We start from the raw sequence: 22,883 nt of genomic DNA, 5'->3' as shown, positions 1-22,883 counted from the left end.
GGCTGCTGTGTGCATGTGTGATGTGGTTTTGTGCTCCCAGGCTGAGCAAATGTGTGCCGAAACGGCGCTGAGCTGTTATGGGGCTTTGAGGAGCAAAGCTGAGCATCCATAAATCTGCTCCTTAGCTGCACTTGCTCAAGTCCCGGTGCTCGGGATCGGTCAGGTGGCGTTAATTTGGTGATGCTGTTGGACACAACCCATCTGGGACCGCCTGGCCAAAACAGAGACTTCCCAAGCAGCAGTGTTAAATACACACAGCACCCAAGAGAGAAGGGAATTTAACCCCGCAGTCTGCACAGGCTCCTGTCCTGGAGGATGTTCACTGTGAGTAAAGTCGCAGGCAGATGTTCCCAGAGGTCAGGAAGGATTTTACCCAAAAAGTGGGAAGGCAAGTGGGCTGGGATCTATATTTTGCTCTGCAAACACACTGCTGGTGTGACTGCCGCCTCTGGTTCCCATCCCAACAGCACAAACCACAAAACCCACGTGGAAACGTTTCCACTAGAGGAGACCACCCCCTGACTTCAGTGCCACCCATCTCACACCTTTCAGGTCAAAAAAGTCACGCTGAACATTTGCAAAATACAAAAACTTTAGCATAAAGCATGAAGATTAGAAGAGGTATTTGACATGTTAGCAAGACAGTTTAGCAAGAGCCAAAATACGTGAATACTCACACTGCTAATGAAAAGTGAACGGCCGGATCCCAGCAGTTGAGGACTGGATTTGGGTACATTCACGTTCCCACACACACACACAGCAGGTTCAAACACACCCAGCAACCTGCCCAGAGATCGGAGAACACCATCCACTCCTGGAGGAAATTTCTAATCGCAGCTGCTATTAAGACATCCCTAAGCTGGCACCTTTCAGAAGCAATAAATTCATGTGCAAATTGCATAATGGGGAAAGATTAAATGAACGGAGACAGAGAAAGAGAAGTCAATGTGAGAAGGGCTGCAGTCAAAGCTTTCAGAAAATCCCAATAAATAATGATCCCGTGTCTCAGTTTTAACATCAGCCTGGCAGCAACACACCTCTGGTCACTGAGGCACCCTCCTGGTGCTAACTGGTGTTTCCTTTGCTCCCCTGGCCCAAGACAAGGTCCCCAGGTCACACAAAACACTAGACAAAGGATAACCAAAGCACAGCCCAGCTCTGCTGGAGCAGGACACGAGGAGCAGCCCAGCAGGATGCTCCTAAAACCAAATCAAACCTTTTAATATTCTTGAAACAGCTTCTTACTTTTACTGTTTGTTTTGCCCACATCTCAAACGTGGCCAAAATCCAAGTTCCATCTTCACAACCTGGTGTGTGCATCTGCACCACCTGCTCCTCTGCGCCCACCTCCTTGTCTACAAGAAGGGATTTGGAAGCAAGACAGGTGGGACGTGTCCTTTAAGGGTGCCATTTCCCTGCCCCCTAATAATGATAACCAAGCCCTTGGTGCACAGGGTAAGGCTGGCACCTAGCGGCAAACTGGAAGCCTGCAATTAATTCTCTCTCCATCAAGACAGCAAAACCAAATGCCATCCCCATCCTTCCCTTCTCCCTGCTTACCTGCACGTGGAAAAGACAGTACGGTCTTCTGGCATCAATTCTGCAAAGAAAACTGATCTACCAACACTGTCTAGTCTTAAAAATGTAGATTCATCTTTGAGACCAAAAGGCATCCCTTCTTCAGCTGGGGACGAGGACAGATCTCCCAGGTGCCCCTTGGAGAAGGCCAGGTGCCATACACAGGTGCCACTGTTTTGCAGCCCCTTGCACAAGCAAATTGACCCTGCCTTCAGTACAGGGACACAAAGATCCAGATCAGTGCCCCCTATTTTACAGGCAGCTCTGTTTGGAAGCACCCCCAAAATCATCCCACTGACCCTTCCAGGTCACACGGTGGTTATAACACCAGCGGTCTGTAGGTGTTAGGGATGGCAGGAAGCACATTGCAGGATATCAGGTAGCAGCCTTAATATTATTATTATTTTACAACTGATTAAGCCCCAGAGAGCATCCGTGAGACCCAGCAGCAGGTCTGATAGCCCAGACATCTCCTAACTCTGGCCCTTGGCAGGATGTGGAAGACCTGGCCTGAGAGTACAGAGGGAAGAACCCAAAGGACAAGTGATATATTCATACCCTGAAGGGTCAAAATCTGCAGGGGAAGAACCAGAGCAGGCAGCTCCGCTGAAGCATGATGCCAGCTGACCCCCAAAGAGAAGCACCAAGGCCACACACTGCCCAGGGCTCATTTTGGTGCCTTCAGAGGGGTTTCATCTCAGAGACTGCAGAAGCAATTCCCCTGCCTTGCCAGATGAGTAGGACAGGGTCTGCAAAACGTGCTGCCAGCACAGGGAAAAAAACAGACGTGAAGTGCCCACAACAAGAAGATTAGCTTCAGGGACTGGTGAAAGAAGAGCCAGGAGCTCAGAGACCTCCCGCGTGGGATGAAGATGGATTTGGGGGCAAGGACACCCACTGGCCGCACAGCGCAGCCGAGCTACCTGGGAGCTGATGAGCTCTCTGCAGACGCAAGCAAGAAATGATGAGGCTGTCTGAAGGGAAGAGGCTATCTGATTTGTGGACGGCTCCGACCAACCTCTCCCTGCTTTTTCACTGTCATTCAGAGCTGCGGTAACGGCAGGGCTGCCTGCAGCACAGCAACCACCCACACAAAGTTAATGGAGAAGACTCCGAGCACCCCAACACCCACAGGGTGAGGCTCAGCACCTCCAAGAATCAGGCCCTAAACTGAGGTGTGATCCTAATAAATGCAACCACAAAGACTTTTGGCAGGAACAATGTAAACCAGCAACTGCACCCATCCTGCTGGGATGCAGGAGGCTTCTGTCAGCTTCAGTTCAGACTGAAAAACAGCACAGAGGCTTGGGGAACAACTGCACTGCTAAACATGCCTTAAATGCAAATCCACTAAAAAAAAATGCACAGACACATGGAGCATCACTTCTGCAAAGGGCCATCAGACACCAAGGTCTGACAACGGCTCAGGGAGGTCTGTGAAACAAGCAGCAACATTTTAAGGAAATCACCTTTTCTTGAAAAAGTTCCAGAATTAACTTTGTTGACAATTTCTCAATTTCAAATCTCAAAGCCTGAAGGTAGTGTTTCATTGGGTCTTTTCAATTTTCTTTTCTTTTTTTTTTCCTTTTAATAGTTCATTTTTCAGCAAGTCATTGGCAATTTTTTCCAGAACAATGGTCAGATGTGAGATTTCAAATGCATGTATTTCTTTTCCAAATCCAAAAAAGTAACTGCCAAGAACTGAAAAGCATGCAGTACCCTCAAATTAGCTTTGTTTTTTTTTTATTTTCCATTAAAATCTTTGATTGGATCTGCAAACCCCTTTTTCACTGGAAAAGTCCTTCGACAAAGCATTTTCACTCTTTGCATGCCCGCACTCAGCATGCTCATCCAGTCCCCAATGTTCCCTCACCTCCCCGCACTGCTCTTTTTCTTCAGCAATATTCCTGCACTAGATCTCCTAAGGATTTTCATTTTTAATTATCAGACACAGTTCCAGCCCCATAAAAGCCTCATCACCTCGTTACCCTGATGCAGAGAACAGGAGGGTAACTGCGACCAGTCCCAAAGCTGCCAGCCCCGTGCGTTCCCATCGCTCAGCCACACCAACAGCTGGGATCCTCAGCATCCCTGGGGAACGAGGGCATTTTCCAAGAAACACCAGGGATTCAGTGCAGTTTTAGAGGCTTTCTGAATCTGCTTTTCGTGTTTCTGGAGGCTCGTTGTGGTGGAGATGATGTGAACAGCTGCTACAACCTCTCCCCGCGCACACACCACTGAGGGGTTAATAGCGACCCCATGGCAGCAGGGAGCAGAGGTTTGTTAATGAGAACGGGAGCAATCTTCATGGCAATAAATCCTGGAGAAATGGAAGGACAGGCAGAGAAATGAAACAATCTTCCCACTTCTCCAGAGCCAATTCCTCCCGCAATCCAGATGCTTTTTGTTTCTCTGACCCCGCTACCCCCTTCCCCATCACCACTCACATCCCACCAGGTTTCTGGAGGCAACTCCAACGCTCTCGGGGTCAAGTGCCACCTTTGCTTTGCTTTACAGAGAAAATAATGCAACACACAGGGCCTCAAACCCGCCCCCAACAATGCAGATTCGCTCATGTTTGGGCCCGATGGGTTTTGGCAGCAGAGTCAGGTGGTATTTCTGAGCCTCGGCGGTGGTCACATCGGATGAATAAAGCCTCCTGCTCTGAGGCACACAAACCCAGAGCTAACGCAGGCAGCACGGACACGTGTGACACAGCTGGGCCTCTCTAAGGCTGGCCAAAAATTTTCCAGCAACATTACATTTGACAGGTCTTTCCTAAAAAAAAAAAAAAAAAAAAAAAAGATTTTGTTCATTTATAACAAAAAAAAAAAATCAAACTCGTGTTCAGGTTCACAGAAGAAATGAAAAGAGAAACGCACCACTTCTTTGGAAAACATCAACCAAGACGTATTTCCCCCCATCTTCCACTTGCCATTTGCTGTTGGAAAAGAGAATTTCCATCCTGCTCTAGTCATTTTGTCCCTGTCAGGTCAAATCGGATCAGCTCAATGAGCACTGCTTTTATTTGCGGTCATATTTGAAACAGATAAATCAGGGCAGACATCAATGGAAAAAGCCCAGTCAAGGGAGCAGCTAAGAAGGAAAGTGTATGGTATTGCAGGGCAGCAGCCTTTGAACAGATCTGCAGGTTCCTCGTTTCCTTGCAGAACAGGGGGTGTTTCTGTACAGGGGGGCACCTGACCAGCCTCGGTGGGGAGAGCTTCAGCTGTGCACCACGGAAAGGAGGAGCAGCAGAGACTGCAGGAAGAGTTCACCAGCACAATTCAGGGGACCGTACCTTTAGAGGGAAGCAGAGCCCCACCTGGGCATGCTCTTTGCCACCTGGAAGGATCCTGTGCTGTTCCTGAACCCTACAGGAGACCTCAGAGACCAGAACCCATGATATGAGTAAAGGTCCCCACCCTCCCAGCAGTGCCTGGCACTGGTACCAGTTACTGCCTGCAGCAGGACTCGGACCCATCAGGGGCCTTCACTAATCACCACGAGCAAGTACTGCAGTACAGGTGCCACCTCCACACCTGAGCAATCCCTGCAGTTGCTCCAGCACAGGCTGGATACAGCAAGCTACATACAGCAAGGCTTGAAGGGCTGCACCCCTCCCTGCGGAAAGCACACGGTAATGGAGCGAGGTTCCTGTGGCTCTGCGTGTGATGGGGTGATGAGGAGAACAAGAACTGGTTCTGCTTGGTGACCGCGGTTTATTATCAAATAGCCTCTTGTCTCTAGTGATTCTGTCCTCAATTAAATTAAAAGACAATGGAGTGAAAAACACACAGCTAAAAAGCACTTCTCCAGCGAACAATAGAGACAGTCTGCGGAACTCAATAGCGTTCAGTATCATGAAGTGAAAAGCTTAGTAAGATGCTTTCAAAAGTCTCAGTGTTTCAGAGAGCAGATTTATAGCTGCTTCCCTCCTCCCTGGAACAGGAGAATCACTTCAGGCTCTCAGTGCTCAGGCTGCAGAGCGCTTGGTGGTCACTAGCTGAGATGAGGCTGACGTTCCTTCTGCAGTACATAAAAACAAGTATTAGGTGCTTACACAGCTCAGAAAGAAACAGTTTTCAAGCTCTTCCAGACATTGTCCACCGTGAGCCCTCTCTGCCCTGGCATATCACCTCCTGTGTGCATTAAAAGCACAAACACATCGCCTAACCCAATGTGACTTCAGAGGGCCAAGCTGTGTGCTATTTCTGGAAACACGCCTTGAGCAACACTTTCATTAATCTACAGCTGTTTGAGCAAATTATTAAGGCTACAAAGCTACCGATCTTTTCCCCTTAAATCAGATGTAATTTTAAGTGAGTATTTCTTGTGGGCTTTAAAAGTCTGCTCCTAGAGCAGGCAATGTGTAACAACCACTCCAAATACAATTTTATGGTTGGATTTTAAACATGAGTAAACAACGCAGGCATCCCACATGCAACATAACTGGAGCGTCGGCTCTAGACACTCAGAGGATGGTCTGCTCTGTACTTCTGCATTTCATAAACAGCCACTGCAAAGGAGTCCAGCCACCTCTAAAATCCACCAGGCTCACCTCCAGACTCCCCCCTTGCACTGACTATACCGACGTTTGTATCTTCGTATCCATGAGATTAGGCACTGACAGCACAGCAATCCTTCCGTTGTGGAGCTGTGTCATATGCTGCTACTGCTTCTTTGCCAGGCACAGCAGGAACATCTCCTTGGGGCAAAAAGCAGCCCTATATTTTTATGTACCACTTGGCACGACGGAGACTTAATTTGTTTGAAATTTCTGGGCATCATGATTGTAGAAGGGATTATATTAAAAAAAAAAAAAATATAAGTGTGGACTAGAGATTCCTTGACAGTGGCAGCGCTGTCAATGCTGGTAAGTGACACCTGGAGAAACCAGGAACCTGCCCCTAAAAAAGAAAGCCTCCAGTATCTCAGCTGAGGAAACCACAGCTCCTGGAAAATAAGCAAGCCCTCGCTTCTCTACAGTTCACCAGTTCTGAAGCTCTCTGAGTCACCCCAACCTTAGGAGCTGAATATCAAAGCCTTCTTTTGGTAAGCCTCCAACCACCTGCTGCAGCAGGTGCAAGAAAGAAAGGAGAGCTGAAAGGATGGGAAGCTCCGGGAGAAGTTCAAGGCCAGGAAGCGCCACCAGGTCCATTCTGGGAATCTTTCAGTCCTTGCATCTCTGCTGCAACCTCACCTGCTCCTTGCACCACCCAGGTCTCGTTGAGTTATACCACCTGGGTTTCACCCAGAGGACAATATTCCCTCCTTCCAGCCGTATCACACCCCTCCCACCTCATTCCTCTTTCCTTCCCTGCTTCTCTCCCAGTCCTTGCCTCCCCGGGGCTGCCTTTAATCTCTGCCATGCAGCGTCACGCACAGGCACTAATCCTTGCTCTCCGCTATCAGACGCAGTGGGTGTAATCCTTCTCTCCACATTTCAAAGGAGCTGCCATCTCCCTCCTGCCCCCTTCCTCCCACAGCCACGCACTCGCCTCTGTTAATGCCGAAGGGCTCGGGGAGATGGGCACACCACTGGGACGGGCACGTGGCCTGCCTACCCTGCCCAGCACCCTTGTTACAGTTCACTGCAACCCCACGGATGGGTTCAGTGCATGCTAAATTCACTGTCAATATCTACAGAGTAAAGCTGAGGCTCCCTGTGAACTACACTGGCTCAAAAAAAAAAAAAAAAGAAATAAAAAATCTCTATAACCAGGGTCCCAGACCGACTGCTGGGTGCTACAGCTGCTGCTCTGCCGAGGCCAACCTTGCTGCTCCACCTCCAGCAGCTCCCAGGGGCAATATCACATCCCCTGGCTTTCTGTAGGGCTGCATTTTTGCTCTTCTGGTTTCTTTATTTTTTCCCCTACCCCAGGTCACTCCATCAGATCTTCCTCGCTGCGTCATTTCAGCTCACCAAGCTGCACAGCTCCATCTTGCCCAGCGATTCTGCAGCGTCTCTGCTGAGCACCCCCAGCAGCCTTACGTGATGTGGATGGTGTCAGCAAAGGGACTTTTGGGGAAAAACTCTCTCTCCCTGCTCTTTTGCAAGCCCAGCTGACTAATGAGGGATATTATACTCTCAGCAAGGGCTACGTGCTTTCTGTTTCCTATCTGATCCGACTGCTTGCTGCTTAATGAGCTGGATGAAAAATATGCCAATGGAGACCTCGATCCAAGCTTCGCTGAGTTTAGTGGAGTCCTACCAGCAGAGACTTTGGCCAATCGCTAGCAAATATCTTAACAGCCCAGAAGAAGGTGGTATTTATTCTGATCCCAGCTATGCTAGCTTAAATCCAGCTTGTTTCCACTGGATGACTTCTGTAAGGCAGAGGGGGGAAGAATACTCTTAGTGTTTTCTACACTCGGTTTCAATCAGGCAAGGGAGAAGGTGTGGCCCTTCTCACAAAGGATAGTGGTCTCACAACCTCGTAACCCTTCAAGCTCCCCAGTAGCCGTGCCTTAAGCACAGACATCTGAGTCCCCAGCCTTGTGTGCTGCCATGGGAGCAGTCCCCAGTGCCTCCACTCTATTATCGCTTGCATTGCTGAATGGGGAACCCAAACAGCTTCTCTTCCCATTACCACCTTGCCTGGGTTCAAAACCACGCATTTCCCCAGCCAGCCTCCCTGCAAAGAATCTGGGCAAGATGCTATGTTAGGAGAGGCCTGTGCTTCTGCTCCTCCTGTCCCACTGAGCTGCTCGGCCCAAGCTCAGCGAACCACTGATAGAGGCCAATATCCGTATCATCCTATTAAATTAGCTCCAGTTCCGTCAGATGGGGCTTTCCTTGCTGGGTTGGTAGGATCAAGCCATCCCATTCAAGTTTCAGACCCGTTTAACAGCTTACTTTTCCCCTACATCACCACAGACAAAGGCCAAACGTTTGCAGCAGCACCTTGCTGGAGGAGCAAGAGCTTTGCTGACAACTCGTGTTTTCACACTTGATTTAGAGCATTGTACAGCACCTGGCTGCTCTGAATGAGGGAAACAAGCAGCAATTAGAAGCTAATGAAACCCTTTAAGACAAGAGGGAATGAAGACACAAGCAGAATGCCCTCACAGGTACCACACAACAGGCAATCACAGAGCCAACATCCTCATACAATGGCTTGCCATCGCTCCCCGCTTGCTGGCTGCTGGTGGTGGGAGGAGTGGCTCCAAGGTTTCTCTATAGTCCAGGTGGAGCTCAGAATTTGCCATTATCCTGAATCTTCACCTCTCAGCCCTTCAGCATTGCAAATCAGAGACACAGGCCTTTCAGCTAAGGATGTATTCATTGCTTTTTCTTTCTCCTCTTCAATACCAGCGGGAAGGATTACAGCAAGGCTGTCTTGCACCACCTGCGCCTGAATCCCTGTGTGCCTGAGGAATGAAAGCCCAACTCCAGGTCCCACACTTTCACCTTAGTCATTCTCCCTTTTCTCCTCCATCCACCTGTACCTCCTCACTGAAGTAACGGCTGCAATAAACTTAGAGCAAAAAGGAAAATGAAAAGTCAAAGCGACTTTGCAGTCCCAGTGCTAGTTTCTTCACTCCAAGGTTTGGGGTGTAAAACTGGGGCCTGCTCCTTCTCTGCACGGCTTCACATATGGCCAAGACAGAGTGCATCATCCCCCTCCTCTCTTCCACAGAAACACCTTCACAGGCACCCAATTTAAAAGCAAGGCTCCCTATCTGGTACCAGGCACATTTCTACCTTGCTCCCCAGGCAGAGCCAGAAGGGCACGTGGGCTCCCAATACATCCCTTGCCTGCAACGGGGCCTGTTAATAAAGAAAATAGGATTAGCAGTACTTCAGTGTCTGCTGGGCTTGTCTGAACCCTTGCCCACCCCTCAGGATTGCTCTGCCCAAACCCTTAATCTCAGCTTTCTAGAGACTCCCTCTCTGCTGGAGGGAGGGGATTTCAGCAGAAATTTTCCCCAGCAAAGCAAGCACGCCACTTACTTCTTGCCTAGTAGCACCAGTGTCTGCTAACGAGGTACCGTTGTTCCAGACAAATACTGCCAGCCTCTCGAAAATGTGATTTTGATCCCTCCTGAGCCTGTACATGCAGCTCTGAAATTGCATGCATGCCTACGCTGAATTCTGACTTGTCCATTTTAGGGGACCCAAAAAAAAAAGGGGGGAGAGGGGATGTTCCTTCTTCAGCTCACCAGCTTTTTCAAACCTAATTTCTCTCTCTAGTACATTTCTCAAAAAGCCTGACACATCCTCCACACGTCCCTAATAGACAGCCACTTTATATGTCCTGGGGAAATGTTCCTCCAATTTCCCGAAGTATAGTCATCAGCAGCGATGCTCTCTAAAACACATCAGACAGGCACAACATACTGTCCACGGCGCTTTTACGAATTACAGTCTCGCTGGGGAATGGCACTTAATGCATTTCATTCCACTAGGACAGTTAGCTTGCGACTAAGAAGCCCTAGCTGTATTACCAATATGATTAGTAAAAGGGTATTAATATTTAAAGTGGCCATTAGCACCACCAGTGCGGGAAGGAACGTAGGTAATAGTACAAGGATTGCAAGAAGTGGTTTGAAGGAGGCTACTCGTGGCTAAATATCACCAGACAACTCCAAGAAGGACTCGAGCAGTGGAGAACTGTAATTAGATGTAAGCCCACCCACCTGGTTAAACTGGGATTGTTTCAAAAAGTCTGATTTTAGCTCCAATTTTTCACACGGAGCTTTGAGGGAAAGGGGAAAAAGAAGTCCTACAGTCTTAAAATGAACAAACAAAACCCTGCTGGAGCTGCCAGTGTGAGAAGAAATAGCATTTGGCAAATGCTCATCTATCATGATCCTCTCCTCCTCACACAGATGGGGGGTGAGCAGACAGCAGGGGATACAGCCCCCACCTGTAGCACGGTGCTCGTGCAGCCACCATTCCCCTCTCCGCTCTCCCGTAAAGCACTGCACAACCTGAAGGCCTGCAAGACTTATTTTTTTTATATTCATTTTTTAATCTTAATATTCCTGTGGCCATGCTCAGGGACCACATAAGCCTGTCCTGAGTAAGTGTCTCAGTAACTCTCCCGCTAGTCCGAAGGGAAGCGAGAAGCGAACCACGTCATGTGCCGGCTCACGCTCGTCTTGGCCATTATTTATTCAGTTATCAGGTTATCTGCTATATATTATTTATGTGCCATGAATATTTACTAGCGATGGGGAGGAAATAAATTACCTGCTGTCTGCATCTATCTGCCTTTGTTAAACCTTCCCCTCGCCCCCTGGCAGTGAATGCTTCCCCACCCTGGCACCGCGATCCATCAGCCCCCAGAGACTTCATCAGCCTGCGCTCCCTAATTGCCCTAATGAGCAGTACCCAGACACAGCCCTGCTTTTCCTGGAATCGTTTTTTGGGACTTTCTCATGAGGGCGCAGGTCACAAGCAGCAACACAAGCCAGCTCAGATACGTCTGGAGGAGGGGCCCTTCGTTTGCCACCTCTTTTGGCCAAAACCCACCACTAAGCACGGAAAGCGATGTGCAGACCCTGCAGAAAGTGGCTCCAACATCCCCCAGCCTTGGCCCCAGCACTTTATAACTGCACCCCCACCATGACATCCAGGACAGTCTCCATCTACCAAGGAAAATACAGCGATAACTGGGAATTTATGGCTCTCCTTCCAACACAACGGGAATCGCAGTCTTGGGTAGGATCACAACACCCAGGACAAGCATTTCACTGCTAATTAAAGTCCACTTGATCACCTGAATTATTGCACTCAGCTACACACCACCTTACAGACCCCTGATGGTTAAAATCCTGCTTGGCAGCCAGGGGCAAGCAGCATGCAAAGCTCCTGCTTAAGGGCGTGCACATTTCCCTGCTTTGTCAGAGCTCCTAAGCCTTGCCCAGCACCTCGAAACCAGACTGCCACAATTCAGGAGGAGCCATCAAAAGCTGCCCAGAAAGGAGAGCAAAGAGGTTTTGTTTGCTTAATTAAAGCTGGCTTTGTAATGGAAATTATCATGGTTCATATCAAACAGCAATTAAGAAAGCAGGACATGACTGCTGGCGGTGCTCAAACCACGAGCCAAGCCTTGCCTGGACTCCAGCAAACCCAAATAATGATGAGTGAGCCCAGGATGCAGTTCGCTGCTCAGCGGTGTCAACCTGATTCTATCCCAAGCCTCACTACAGTTACATTTTCTCTTTGGGCCTAAATTTATGCGATACAATATTGTCTCTAGTTTTTCCATAGTAAAAACAGAAGATCTTGAAAACACAACCCAAGTGTGTAGATAAGTTTTGAAACTGCCCAGCAACTAAAGAAGGATTTTTTTTTCCCTTAAAATTTCTCCATTTTTAATCCCACTTCTTGAGTTTTTAATGCTCCAGCCATGAACTTTGAGCTGGCAGCCCAGGGGCGAGGAGGAGGATGAACAGGGAGATGAAGGGCAGGAGGTGCAAGGAACCCTTTGCTGAAAGCAAGACCACTGCTCCCTGCTAGCTCCATTAGCACAGCTTTCAGCCTAAACTAAGGTAAGTGCCAGAGCCAGGCTGAAGCCCCAGAGCTAAGCTGATTTACACCAGGTAAAATCCAGCTGTGGATGCTCACGTACCTGCCCACAAAATTCACATCAGCCCCTCACAACTCACTGGGCTTCGAGCTGTGCTGCAGCACTCCCTTTTCCATTGTACGGCTGTCGTCTGTTGCTTAAATCTCCACCACGTTTGAATGGACTGGGACAACATTTTTCAGGTCAGGTGCTTGCCTTGGGCTACGCGTACACCACCACGTATAGATGTGTGTGGATGTATGGCTGGGGGAAGGGGTGAGACTTCATATGAAGCAGCTCAGCTGTTGCTGCAGTCAGTGATGGTCAGAAATCTGAGGGTATGCATGAGGAGATGGAATAATCCACGCTCTCCCTCTCTCCTGTGAGGGAACTAATTGTGGAGCCGAATTTTGCTCTCCCCCCAGCACAACCTGCTGCATGTCTCCATCAACAGCGCCATCAGCACCTCTCCACCGCTACAGGAACGCTTCATTGCTGCTCAACAAGAGGAAATTACTGTCATTTAAACAGAAACGGATGGGGGATGGAATGGAAAGGGGGGTGTGTGAGAGAGAGAGGCTGATATAATGAAAAATGTGAAAACTTCTCAATAGCAAGAAATCCTTTAAAAATCATTACATATAATTGCTTAAAAAAAATCATCATCATTATAATTGAGGGAATCAAAGCATCTCTCTTCCACAGAATCAATCGTTGACCCACGGCACACGCTCACCTAACAAGCCGGTCTTTCTGCAGGCGGGGAAGAGGAAAGCAATTACTTCCACAGCCAGCTCGCCCATCACGGGAGGATCCCCACCGGGAGCCGGATCGTGTTCACAGCTCGTTGGGAAAGGGTCCAACTCGCCGTGCAATTATGCCTGAAAGGGTGGAGGTGTTCTGCTAACGATGTTCTCATGCCAGAGACCTTGTATCTTTCACTGAGGGACATATGGCAAGGATGAGAATCCAAGTGCCTCCGATATAGATTTAATTGACTCCATAAAGTTTAAACAAGGATTTAAATCTTTTCCAGGCCATCACAACTCCCCTTCTCATTTTCCTTTCATGCAGTCTCCAGGACATGCAGCAGCACCCAACAATAAGCTTACATCACATTAAATTGCAGCCCAAACAAACAAAAAAATCATTTGTTCCTATTCATTTGTGTCTGCTGGCACAAAGAGCCACCCTGCCATCCCCGTGCACAGTCACACACACAGAACGGAGCAGGCTTCAGACACGGATATTGAAAAGAGATAAGACAAAATGCATAAAGAATTAGAAAAAGCAGCTGATAGCTTTTGATGTGACTGGACTGGAAACTGTAATCTCAGCCTCTTGAGATGCCCTGGGTGCAGCAGGCACCCACCTGCGAGTTCCTAAAGTTGGGAAGCAACAGGAGCCACAGCTCCCGGGGGGCAGTGAGAGCTGGACCAGACACAGGGATGCAGCTGAAAGTAAACCCAAGCGAAAGCCGACCCCTTTCCACTCTGGGCCAGGTGGATCTTATCTCCGTGTCCATCATGGGGGATGGAAGAGGTGCATTTATCCTCACCCTGCTGCACCAAGGGCTGGGTCCCTCCTGGCACCTCTCCTGGCAGTGCCACGCGCACCCCGCTGCACACAGGGCAGTACCGCAGGGTGCCAATGTCGTGAATCACACTCATTGTGGAGTCTCCTTGTCTTCATTTCAGGAGCCGCGGTGGCACACAAAAGCAGCCATAAAAGATACCAAGTGCAAGCGGAGATTACGTTAGGAAAAAAAAAAAAAATGGCAATCAAAATAACCAACGAAAAACACCCCGAAAGCAGGAGACAAACAGCGAACGGGGAAAACACGTTCATGCAAACTGAAGTAAAGACTCCCTGTGGACTGCAGAAGGCAACGAAAGAAATAAAAGGCTGCCTTTGAACCTTGTTTTCTCTTTTTAAGCTGCTGCTGATCTTTTTCCCCTCAAGTTTCAAACCAATACTCAGCACCACACGCACGCAAGACACTAAGTTGAGCATTCAGGACAGATAACCAACAGGTGAGCTAAGAAGGGTGGCCACGTGCCATGTTGCTGGATTACAGCTTATCAAAAAGGTTTGCCGATTCTAAACAGGGGCTGGAGCAAACACCAGGTCAGGGAAGAGGCCCCCCCATTCCACCTCTGGGAAACGTAGGCACTGAAGGACAAACTCGTTTCCCTCAGAGCTCTTTTCCAGTGTCTTTTCAGTGACAGAAATACGAGTCTCAGCCTGGGAAACGATGGACTCACCGGGAATTGTTGTGACTCATTAGTCTCACAGTGCTCTCCTGTAAGGAAATGCACCCAGGCAATACAAGAGGAAAAAGAAAACAGGCAGGTGCTGAAATGCTCACCTAAGGACGTTTCTGAGGAAGTGGCAGGATTTCTACACGGCAGAGAGCAGAAGTGAGTTTATCCTTTTCTCTGTTTCTGATGGAAAATCATTTTGTTTAAAGCCTCTGTACCTCCCCAGGCCCTCAATCAAGCACCACAAGGTGGGACATCAGACCACACCAGGTGCTCAGGTGAAGACTAAAAAGGTCAGCTGTGACCCCTGGTACATCTGCAGTCAACCAAAAGGCAGAAAAACAAAGAAGAGGTTTAAAATAATTAGTGGTTCTCCTTTGATTTAACAAAGGGAAAGGAGAAGAGTCTGTGTGTGTGCTCTGCCTTCGGGAAGCTCAGCAGCCTCAGCTGGAGGTTCAGCCCTGGGGTTCACCACCCCACCCTGCCCTGCCTTCCCGTCCCATGGCAGTGGCTGCACCACTCGAGCATCTCCCTGCACATGAGCTCTGCCCAGCACTCCTCCTCGGTGACAACACGTGCAGGTCTGTGCTCCATTTCCATCAGAAATCCTAATGATTAACCGCGTCAGGCCTAAGTTCCGCAAATCTAAAGGAAGGTGCCTCGCATCCTTCATCCTCCCTTCCCGTGTCAGAAATATAAAGTGAGGAATGGAGGCAACCCCGGCACATTTTTCAGACCCTTCAAAACCTGCCCGGGAAGCTCATCCATCATTCACTCGAAGCGACCAAAGCAGAAGTGTCTGAAGCGAAGCAGCGCAGGGCAGCCCTGCCTCCTCCTCCCCAAAGCACCGCGCTTCCAACAGCCTCCCTGTTAAATCCCCGCTGCTCCACGTGCAAGGTTAAACAAGGGGCCTGCCTCCATCACCTGCCCATCTGGGAACCTGATGGAAGAAAACCTCTTCTCTAGGCAGGGGCATCCTATTCCAGCTGCCTAATTTCTCCCCATGAGAAAGCCATAAGAGGGTGCACAGCGCTAACTGATGTGAGAGACTGGAGACACCAAGCAAGGGCAGCAGCTCAGGTCCCCATTGAATAAATTTGAGGGACTCCGAGCATACAACCCACAAACCAAAGGAAAAAGTGCAAAAAGGGGGCAAAAATCAGCAGAGCCCCATATCGAAACACGAGTGGCACAACCTGATGCTCCCTTCTGATATAGATATAAAAATACACATTTCTTCAAGTAAGATACAAAAACAAAAAAATCAGAGCCCAGGTAAGAGGAGATCCCTCACTCAGCACCATCCCACACGGTGCAGCTCAGCCAGCTACCCTCTGCTCCGATGTGCATCCAAAGGAAGGCACCACTTCAGGAGAAGTGAAGCAAAGACCACGCTGTTTGTTGCCAACACATTTTGCACATTCTCATTTTAAACACACGCACACAAAAAGCTTCGAGAGGAGCTGCAGCACTGAAGGAGCCTCCCCCCAGTAACTCCATTATCCCCAAAGTCATTTTGCAACAGAAGATTTTTAGTCATTACTGCTTTCTTTTTGGAAGGATCGAATTCTCAACTAAACGTTATTTTTATGGAAAAAATAATTGCATCATTATTATTTCCACTTAAATACGTTCTTGCAGAGCTTCAGGGCAGCTCCAGTTTCCTTCTCTCCTATCCTCATCTTCCAGGGACAGAGTAACCTTGTAGGCAGGACCTGCGTTATTGTGCAACGCACTGAGGCAGAGCATCATTTTCTTCCTCATTTTGTTTTGCTTTTCATCAGAATGTTCTGCGGAAAAAAAACATTTTATTTTAATTGCTTCTGCTAGGTCACAGACAGAGGCAGCTTCTCTGTGCACTGATAAGGAACAATCAGAAACCTGGGAGGGACGTTCTGTGACAAAATCAAAGTCCTGAATGTTTGACATTTTCCAGATTCGCTGAAAAAAAAAAAAAAAAAAAAAAAAAAGGAAATGGGCCACAAACGTACGTCTTTTGGCTAATATATGACAAACTGTGCAATAGCAAGAATCCGGAGTAATGTTTTGCTTCCTTTGAAAAACCATTTCTCCTAGACAAGGAATTTTGATGAAAACATTTTTAGCAGACAAATGGCCTTTCTGCGAGCTACGAGCCATGCAACACATTAAAGGGGGCTGACTCCTGGCTTTCTCACTGGGGCTTTCTACAATTTTCTTTCGCTTTCATTTCAAATAAAGGTCAACACGTATAGAGAAATATTGGAGCTGCTCTCTGCATGTGGGAAAACGGAAAAGAAAAAAAAAGCCCTACAGCTGTCACGGCTCTGGCAGAACAATCGATGAATTAAACGCTGTCTGTGTCTGACAAGCGCCTCCCGGTCCCGCTCCGCGGTCTGGGCTCCTGTGGGATGCCCACAAAGTTTGCTGCAAGAAATAACAACCCTGCCCTGACAAGGCAAACCCTCCAACTCCTGATATCTCTGGCAGAGCCATAGCCAGCAGCAGGGAGTCCCCTGCTGCCAACGAACACCCCACACTTGCCACCGGGATGTCCCACTCTGGGTATGTCCCAGCCCCACGTTGCTGGAACCAAAATGTGGGCAGCACTGGCCCCCAAACCACATTTCCCTGCTGCCAGAGAAGGGCATAGACAACCCCACATCCCTGTAGGAACTGGGAAATCTCAGCCAGCTCAACGCCCTCCTCAGCCTGCGCCTGCCAGGGAGCACCTTGTAGGAAGATGCCGCCGAGAGGCACGAGGAGGGTTTGCGTTTTGGGTGACAAGCAGACAGATTTGATTCAGCCTCAGGCAGCTACAAGCTCAAATATCCCTGAATGAAGACATCAGCAGCCTCATGGAGCCGGGTGAGCTGTCGCCAGGTGGATCGTTACCCGCACCTCCTTAACGAGCGGAGAAGCAAAGGCTCGAGGTGGCAGAGTACAGAGGACCGAGCCGTGCCTCTGTTCTGTGAGCTCAGCTTTAGACAAAATCCAATAATTAATTTCCACCCTGCAAACAAAGCTCCTTGCCATTCCATCCCACTAAGCTCAATACCGCTTTCCATTTCATTTCCTCTGTGCCCAGGATGTCCCTCGCTTGCTTCGCCCCGCAGTTAATTACTGTCACACAGCCCCCAGTCCTGCAGGGCTGATTTTTTTTTTTTTCCAGCCACAATTCACAGCAAGTGCAATGCAGCCAGCTCCCCCAGGTCCCGTTCTCACCCCTCAGACATTGATGTGTGTCTCAAAACCCTCTGAGGACGTCTCCAAGCACCGAGCCAGGACATTTACCTGGAAACCCCCCCCACTCTCTCCAGAGAAGCCACAGCTCCCCCATTCCTATCCTCCCCAGCCATGAATTCCCCAGCAGATAAAGCAGGGGCTGGGAACATGCTGCATGCTTCTGGCAAGGGCTAGGCGAGGACACCACCGCCTGCCTATTGTCAGCAGAAGCACGCTCAGGTCACGATGAATTTTCCTCCTTTTGGCACCTGTGTTGACGAGTGCTCCAGCTGCGTGTGCAGCACCGCCAGTGCCCGGCTCCGCTGCCGAGCCCGAGTCAGACGCAGTGGTTGTGGCTGTAGCCCCCAGGGTAAGAGCACTGACAGGGGCACAGCCTCAGTGCTACAGGGACTTTCCATCCCCTCCAGCCCAGCCGTGTTCCTGTTCCCCAGGTCTCTGAGAAGAGACAACCTCGGTCCTGCAGCAGCCCCAGGATTTGACGCCCCGGCACAAGGGGACAACTCGCTCCCGGCACGGCCTCAGCTGGCGCCCCTGGCCACGGCTCTGCAGCCACGCGTGTGCCAGCTGCTGCCTGGCAGCACAGCACAGCCCCTGCAAACCTTCCTGCTGGAGGTCTCAGTTGCTACAGACGTGCGAGGTGGAGGACAATTCATCAGGCGGATGGGTTAACTCAGCCACGGAGAGATGCAGACCTGCAGGGCACGGATGGGCAGCGAATACATTGCCCAACGGGGGCAAACTCCTCACCTTTTCTGTGCGAGGCAGCCTCCAAGACATAGCCGTGCTGCCTCTGGATATGAAAATCAAACCAACCAGATGGCTACGCTGTCAAATTTGCCACCAGAGGGAGTTACGGCAATAGAACAAAACACACTTAATTGACAACACGAAAATGAAGCAAAGCGCTGAAGATCCTGAATTCAAGAAAAGCACCTTTTTTCCTCCACACCAGTCCTTCCAAGCCCGTGGACAGCAGCAGGATGAACGTCCTGGCCCAGCAGCTGCACAGATCTGCAGGGACCAGAGACCCACATGGCCAGGAGGTGGTACACGCTGCCACAGCAGTCCTGTGCAGGACCAGAGCACCACGAACCAGCTGGGCTGCAAGCAAAACCCCACAGGGGCAAGCCTAGGTAAGCTGGTGCTGGCATCGTGTTAAACTTGAGGAGTTTCTCTCTGGGGATCCTTTTAGCAAGAGACCTCACCACGTGCCCAAACACCACGTGGATGCCTCCAGGAAGGTGCTGAGTTCTCCTGTTTTGGTGCCACGCAGTTGTGCCCGACTGCTTCATCCTCATCCAGAGTCCCCCCTGTTCCTCCTCAGACTCCTGCACTGCTGTCCCAGAGGGATTCCCTCAACCGTGCCCAGCACTGCGGAAATCTGATCACAGGGGCCTTGGGATACTGCTGCGATACGGCTCATAAATAATAATTAGTGGAGGAAGCATAGGGCAGAACAGCAGGAATGGGGTTTTCCCATCACCGACTCCATGAAACTGTGCTCAGCAGTCACATATAAGGCTGCTCTGCAACATCAGACCAAGACCTACCCCAGGAGAAATGCTGGTTTGGGGTATAAAGACAGGGTCAGCCACCATCCTCGTTAGATGCAGCTGGAAAAAGCCGGGCTGGGCGTGAAGGGAAGGTGGCCTGCGGGAGTATTCTGGGTCTTAGAAGGTGAAATGCTTGGAAAAAAAAACAAACAAACACACACAGAGATGACGTGTTGGTTGCTTATTTCCATTTCTGAGGGAAACCAAATGTATTGTACTAACAATTGCAGAAGCACATTATTCACGTATTTATTTCAGGTTGAATAATGACAAGGGCACGGATGCCAGGCTGTAAGCAGACCCCAGATAATTCTCCTTGTGGAACGCCAGCACCACCAGATAACTAACCCAGCTGCAGCCCTGCTCGAGACAGGGTGGCCACGAACACCCCAGCAGCCGCAAAGCCACGTTCATTCATTGCCAATGTCCTCACAAAGCAAGGCTCAGCTCTCAGAGCCACCCAGCGATCTCCAGCGGAGCTGCCGACTCATGTCAGGCTGTTGGGGTTTGATGTGTCAGCAGAACGCTTCTCCCAGGTCAAGAGGCAGTCGCTCATCAAAATAATTGAGTGCCTCTGCGACTGCCAGGGTCGGACACTTGCTGAAGAAGGGGCACAGGCAGGGTCAGGTCCCTTCTGTGCCTGGCCTGGAGCTGGAGCAATGGAGCCAGCAGTCAGGACACCCCAAGCTGGCCCGCATGCCCCCACAAACGGCCTCTACCCCACGGGCAGCACGTCTCCTGGCTCAGCTCGAGTCCTAACACACTGTGAAAGCTCCCTCCCAAGTCCAGCTCGCGCTGGAGTCAATAACCCTAAACACCCGCCACGTGGAAATTCTCTTCTCAAGCCCCAGGTAATAATTCCAGCATTTCCGAAATAAAATATCAGACTAATGACATAAATCACAGGGAGGAAAACTGAATCCCAAGGATTCCAGTTCTGTGCCCCAGCAATAACACCTTTATCTTCCAAGCTGGGTTTTCACCTGACGATGTCCTGGGCCAAACAGAACCCAATTGCTTCTCGCGTAGCTCCCAAGAAGGAGGGCACACAGGTGTCTGGCCACCGACCTGCCTGCTGACATCCATTCTGCACAGAAAACACAAAGCAGGGAGATGCAGGATAGCAGGGAAGGAAGCACGGTGAAGCACATCATGTGTGTGGTGGAACTGAACCAAACCTTTGCCCAGCACGGAGACATTCTGCAATTATTTAGCACAACAAACCAAAGCACACAACATACCCTCTGGGTAAAATCCAGAAGAAACGCGCTCATCTCCAAATGTCATCAGCTGGAAGAATATTTGCATCCCTACCCTGTATCTTTATCAGCAAAAGGACCTTAAATCAAATTAAAAAGACCTCTTGCCCTACTGTAGCAGTACAGGGAATTAAAAGGAACCCCGTGTGCTGTGCACGCCCTCAGATGTTCTTTGATGTGCTCATTAGCAGCAGCAGCTCCGAGTTCAGAAAGCTTTCCCAGAGAGAAAACGACTCCACGGGACTGCCAAGAGCAGGGTTTGTTTTCTTTGGGACCTGCTGCACTCGGGGACAGGCTCTGGTGGTGCACGAGCCTCAGCAGCGTCCGACTGCCTCTCCAGCTCCAGCAGCAGGCAGCAGCAGGCCCCTTTCCAGGAAAATCAGAGGCGCAGGCACGCTGCAGCAGATTAGCAGCAGGACGAGGAATCAAGCTCGCATCCCCTGACTCATCTTCCACGTCCTTCACCAGAACCTGAGCTTCCTCACAGCTTCCTCGCTGTGCTTTTTGGAGGCCTGGGCTCCAACAGCAGCTGCTGGGAAGGCACAAGTGTACGTCACCACCACCACTGTGAGAACAGCAGGGCTCAGCAGCCCTCGCTGGCAAGAGGTGGAACATCTCCATGGGCTTCCCTCCACGGAGGGGACGGAGGCACCTCTTACCTCCTCCTTCGGTCCACCTAGGGCTGATCTCTCCAGCTGCTCGTCCCCCTGGCACTGCAGGACCCCAGCTCTTCGCTCCTGGAGCAAACATCTGGATTCAGACGAGCCAAACCCCACTCATGGTGTCAACAAAACCTGATTTCTTGCACTGCTGGTTGACCACGGGGACACAGCATCTCCCTTGGTGACCCACCTGAGGCAGCAGCCCATGGCCACGCTGGCCACGCATTAGCCAGCCACGTTGCTGGCTCCGTACAGAACCCCCCTGAGCAGCAGTCACCCAGCCTGACCCGCACCAGTCCCATACACCTGCCACCTCTTCCCCTGTACTTCTGGCACCTCCTCATTCCCGACACCTTAACGTTTTCCTCCTACTACCAGCAAACACCACAAAGACATTTAAAACCCTCCCCAAATCTCTGCAGCGGAGGAGCGCTGCAGTATTAACAAGGAAGTGAGAACACCTCTAGCAGCACTGCCTGAAAACCTGCGAGGCACCCCCTGGAAGCTGTTAGCAATCCATTTTCTTGAAGGACCCAGCCTGTCCCTGGGGATTCGTGGAGGAGAGGCTCCCGCACGGGTTGTGCTTCAGAAGTCTCGCGCAGAGAGGGGGCTGCTTGTCGCTCAGTCCCTGGGGACGCGTCAAGCTCCTGACATATGGGGATGCAACACATTTAAAGCAATCTGCTGTCTTACGCTCTGCCATCTGAATTACAGCACTGCCTGCCAGGCTGAGGCTCAGCAAACACCTCTCCTGCACCTTATGGCGCCGCTCCCCTACTCCTCTCGGTAACCAGCTTGGTTTAGCAATAGCTCGGGACCCTGCTGCACGTAATAAGGAACTAATCTCTTACCTGCAGCCCGCGAGTGGCCTTCAAAGCCCCTTGACACAAGGCACAGAGATGCCCGACAGCAGTAATTGCCCTTGGTAAATCAAAGGGCCTCAGGACTTTGCCAGGCGCATCGCTTTTAGCAGCCATCTGCATTTCGGATTTGTTGGAAGGCTGGAGTTGTTTCACATGGCTACTCAACCACGCGTCTTCAGGCCATTTTGGGATATTTGTGTTCAAAGTAGCAAGGAGTAAAATAAGCTCTGATTAACACTGCAATTTTTGGATGATCCTGGTGTCTTGAGCATGCCAGCTGCTCCCGAAGTGACGGAGAGAAATGGGAATGTGCTTCTGCTGGTGGGGGAGGTGGCACTTCAGTGTAAGCGAGCCTTACATCTACAGAGATGTCCAAGGAGGAATTCAGCTCGTTGCAGATGAACGAGGGCCCAAGGGTCAGCGAACTCAGGTTTTAATCTCTACTTCAACACCGCCATTTAGTATGATTGGAGATAAATAGAAAATGTAAACATGTAGAAGAGAAGCAATGATCCCTTCTGCCTTCTGAAGCTAAACACGGCAGGGCATGGCATGGTATAAAAGGTCAGACCAGACAGTGAGGGAGGCCATCAGGTAGATGGACAAACAGACCGAGCATTTGGTTGCTCTGGATGAAAAGCATCAGGCAGCATCTTTACCCATGGTGAACGCTAAAACAATAAGCACCGTGATGCATTATCTGCCCTGAACAGAGGATCAGAGCTACCAACCCGCGAGTACAGAAAACCTGGCTGCCTTTTCAGGAGAACTTCATTTGCAAAGTATCTGAGGAAGGCTGGCAGCTTCTCCAGAAAACTTTCCCCAAGCGTTGGTTTGCATCTTTCTCAGGTTTTTCCGCTAACCAGATGTGCATCACGTTTGTATTTGTTTCCCAAAACCCTTCTTGCAGACTAACAGTGTTAGTGGAAGCACTTGAAGAAAATATAGCTTAGAAATCTGCA

General features: G+C 50.0%; 1 protein-coding gene and 1 long non-coding RNA gene across 8 annotated transcripts in view; both read right to left on the bottom strand.

Moving 5' to 3' along the window:
- GRIP2 (glutamate receptor interacting protein 2) overlaps positions 1-22,883 on the bottom strand; it is a 245,994-nt gene that overhangs the window by 175,548 nt on the left and 47,563 nt on the right. Inside the window, exon 1 of one of the 7 annotated variants that reach the window (XM_038185850.2) lies at positions 21,910-22,031. The exons of 5 other annotated variants lie outside the window; for them this stretch is intronic. Coding sequence is in view for 1 of the 2 variants with exons in the window: in XM_072044106.1 (XP_071900207.1) it covers positions 20,379-20,445 (67 nt within the window). In the remaining variant the exon portion in view is untranslated. Of the gene's footprint in view, positions 1-20,378; positions 20,461-21,909; positions 22,032-22,883 lie in introns of those variants that run through there. One more of the 7 variants, XM_072044106.1, reaches the window with a different exon arrangement.
- On the bottom strand, positions 2,875-16,301 carry LOC106019098 (uncharacterized). The gene is made up of 4 exons (XR_011812400.1): positions 16,241-16,301; positions 14,467-16,149; positions 4,026-4,356; positions 2,875-3,898 (listed from the first exon to the last, which is right to left on the bottom strand). It is a non-coding gene; the product is annotated as an uncharacterized lncRNA (long non-coding RNA).

Source organism: Anas platyrhynchos, chromosome 13 (assembly GCF_047663525.1).
Source record: "Anas platyrhynchos isolate ZD024472 breed Pekin duck chromosome 13, IASCAAS_PekinDuck_T2T, whole genome shotgun sequence".
NCBI classification, from domain to species: domain Eukaryota; kingdom Metazoa; phylum Chordata; class Aves; order Anseriformes; family Anatidae; genus Anas; species Anas platyrhynchos.
Note: the sequence above shows the minus strand (reverse complement) of the source record. Positions and strands in the feature narration are given on the sequence as shown.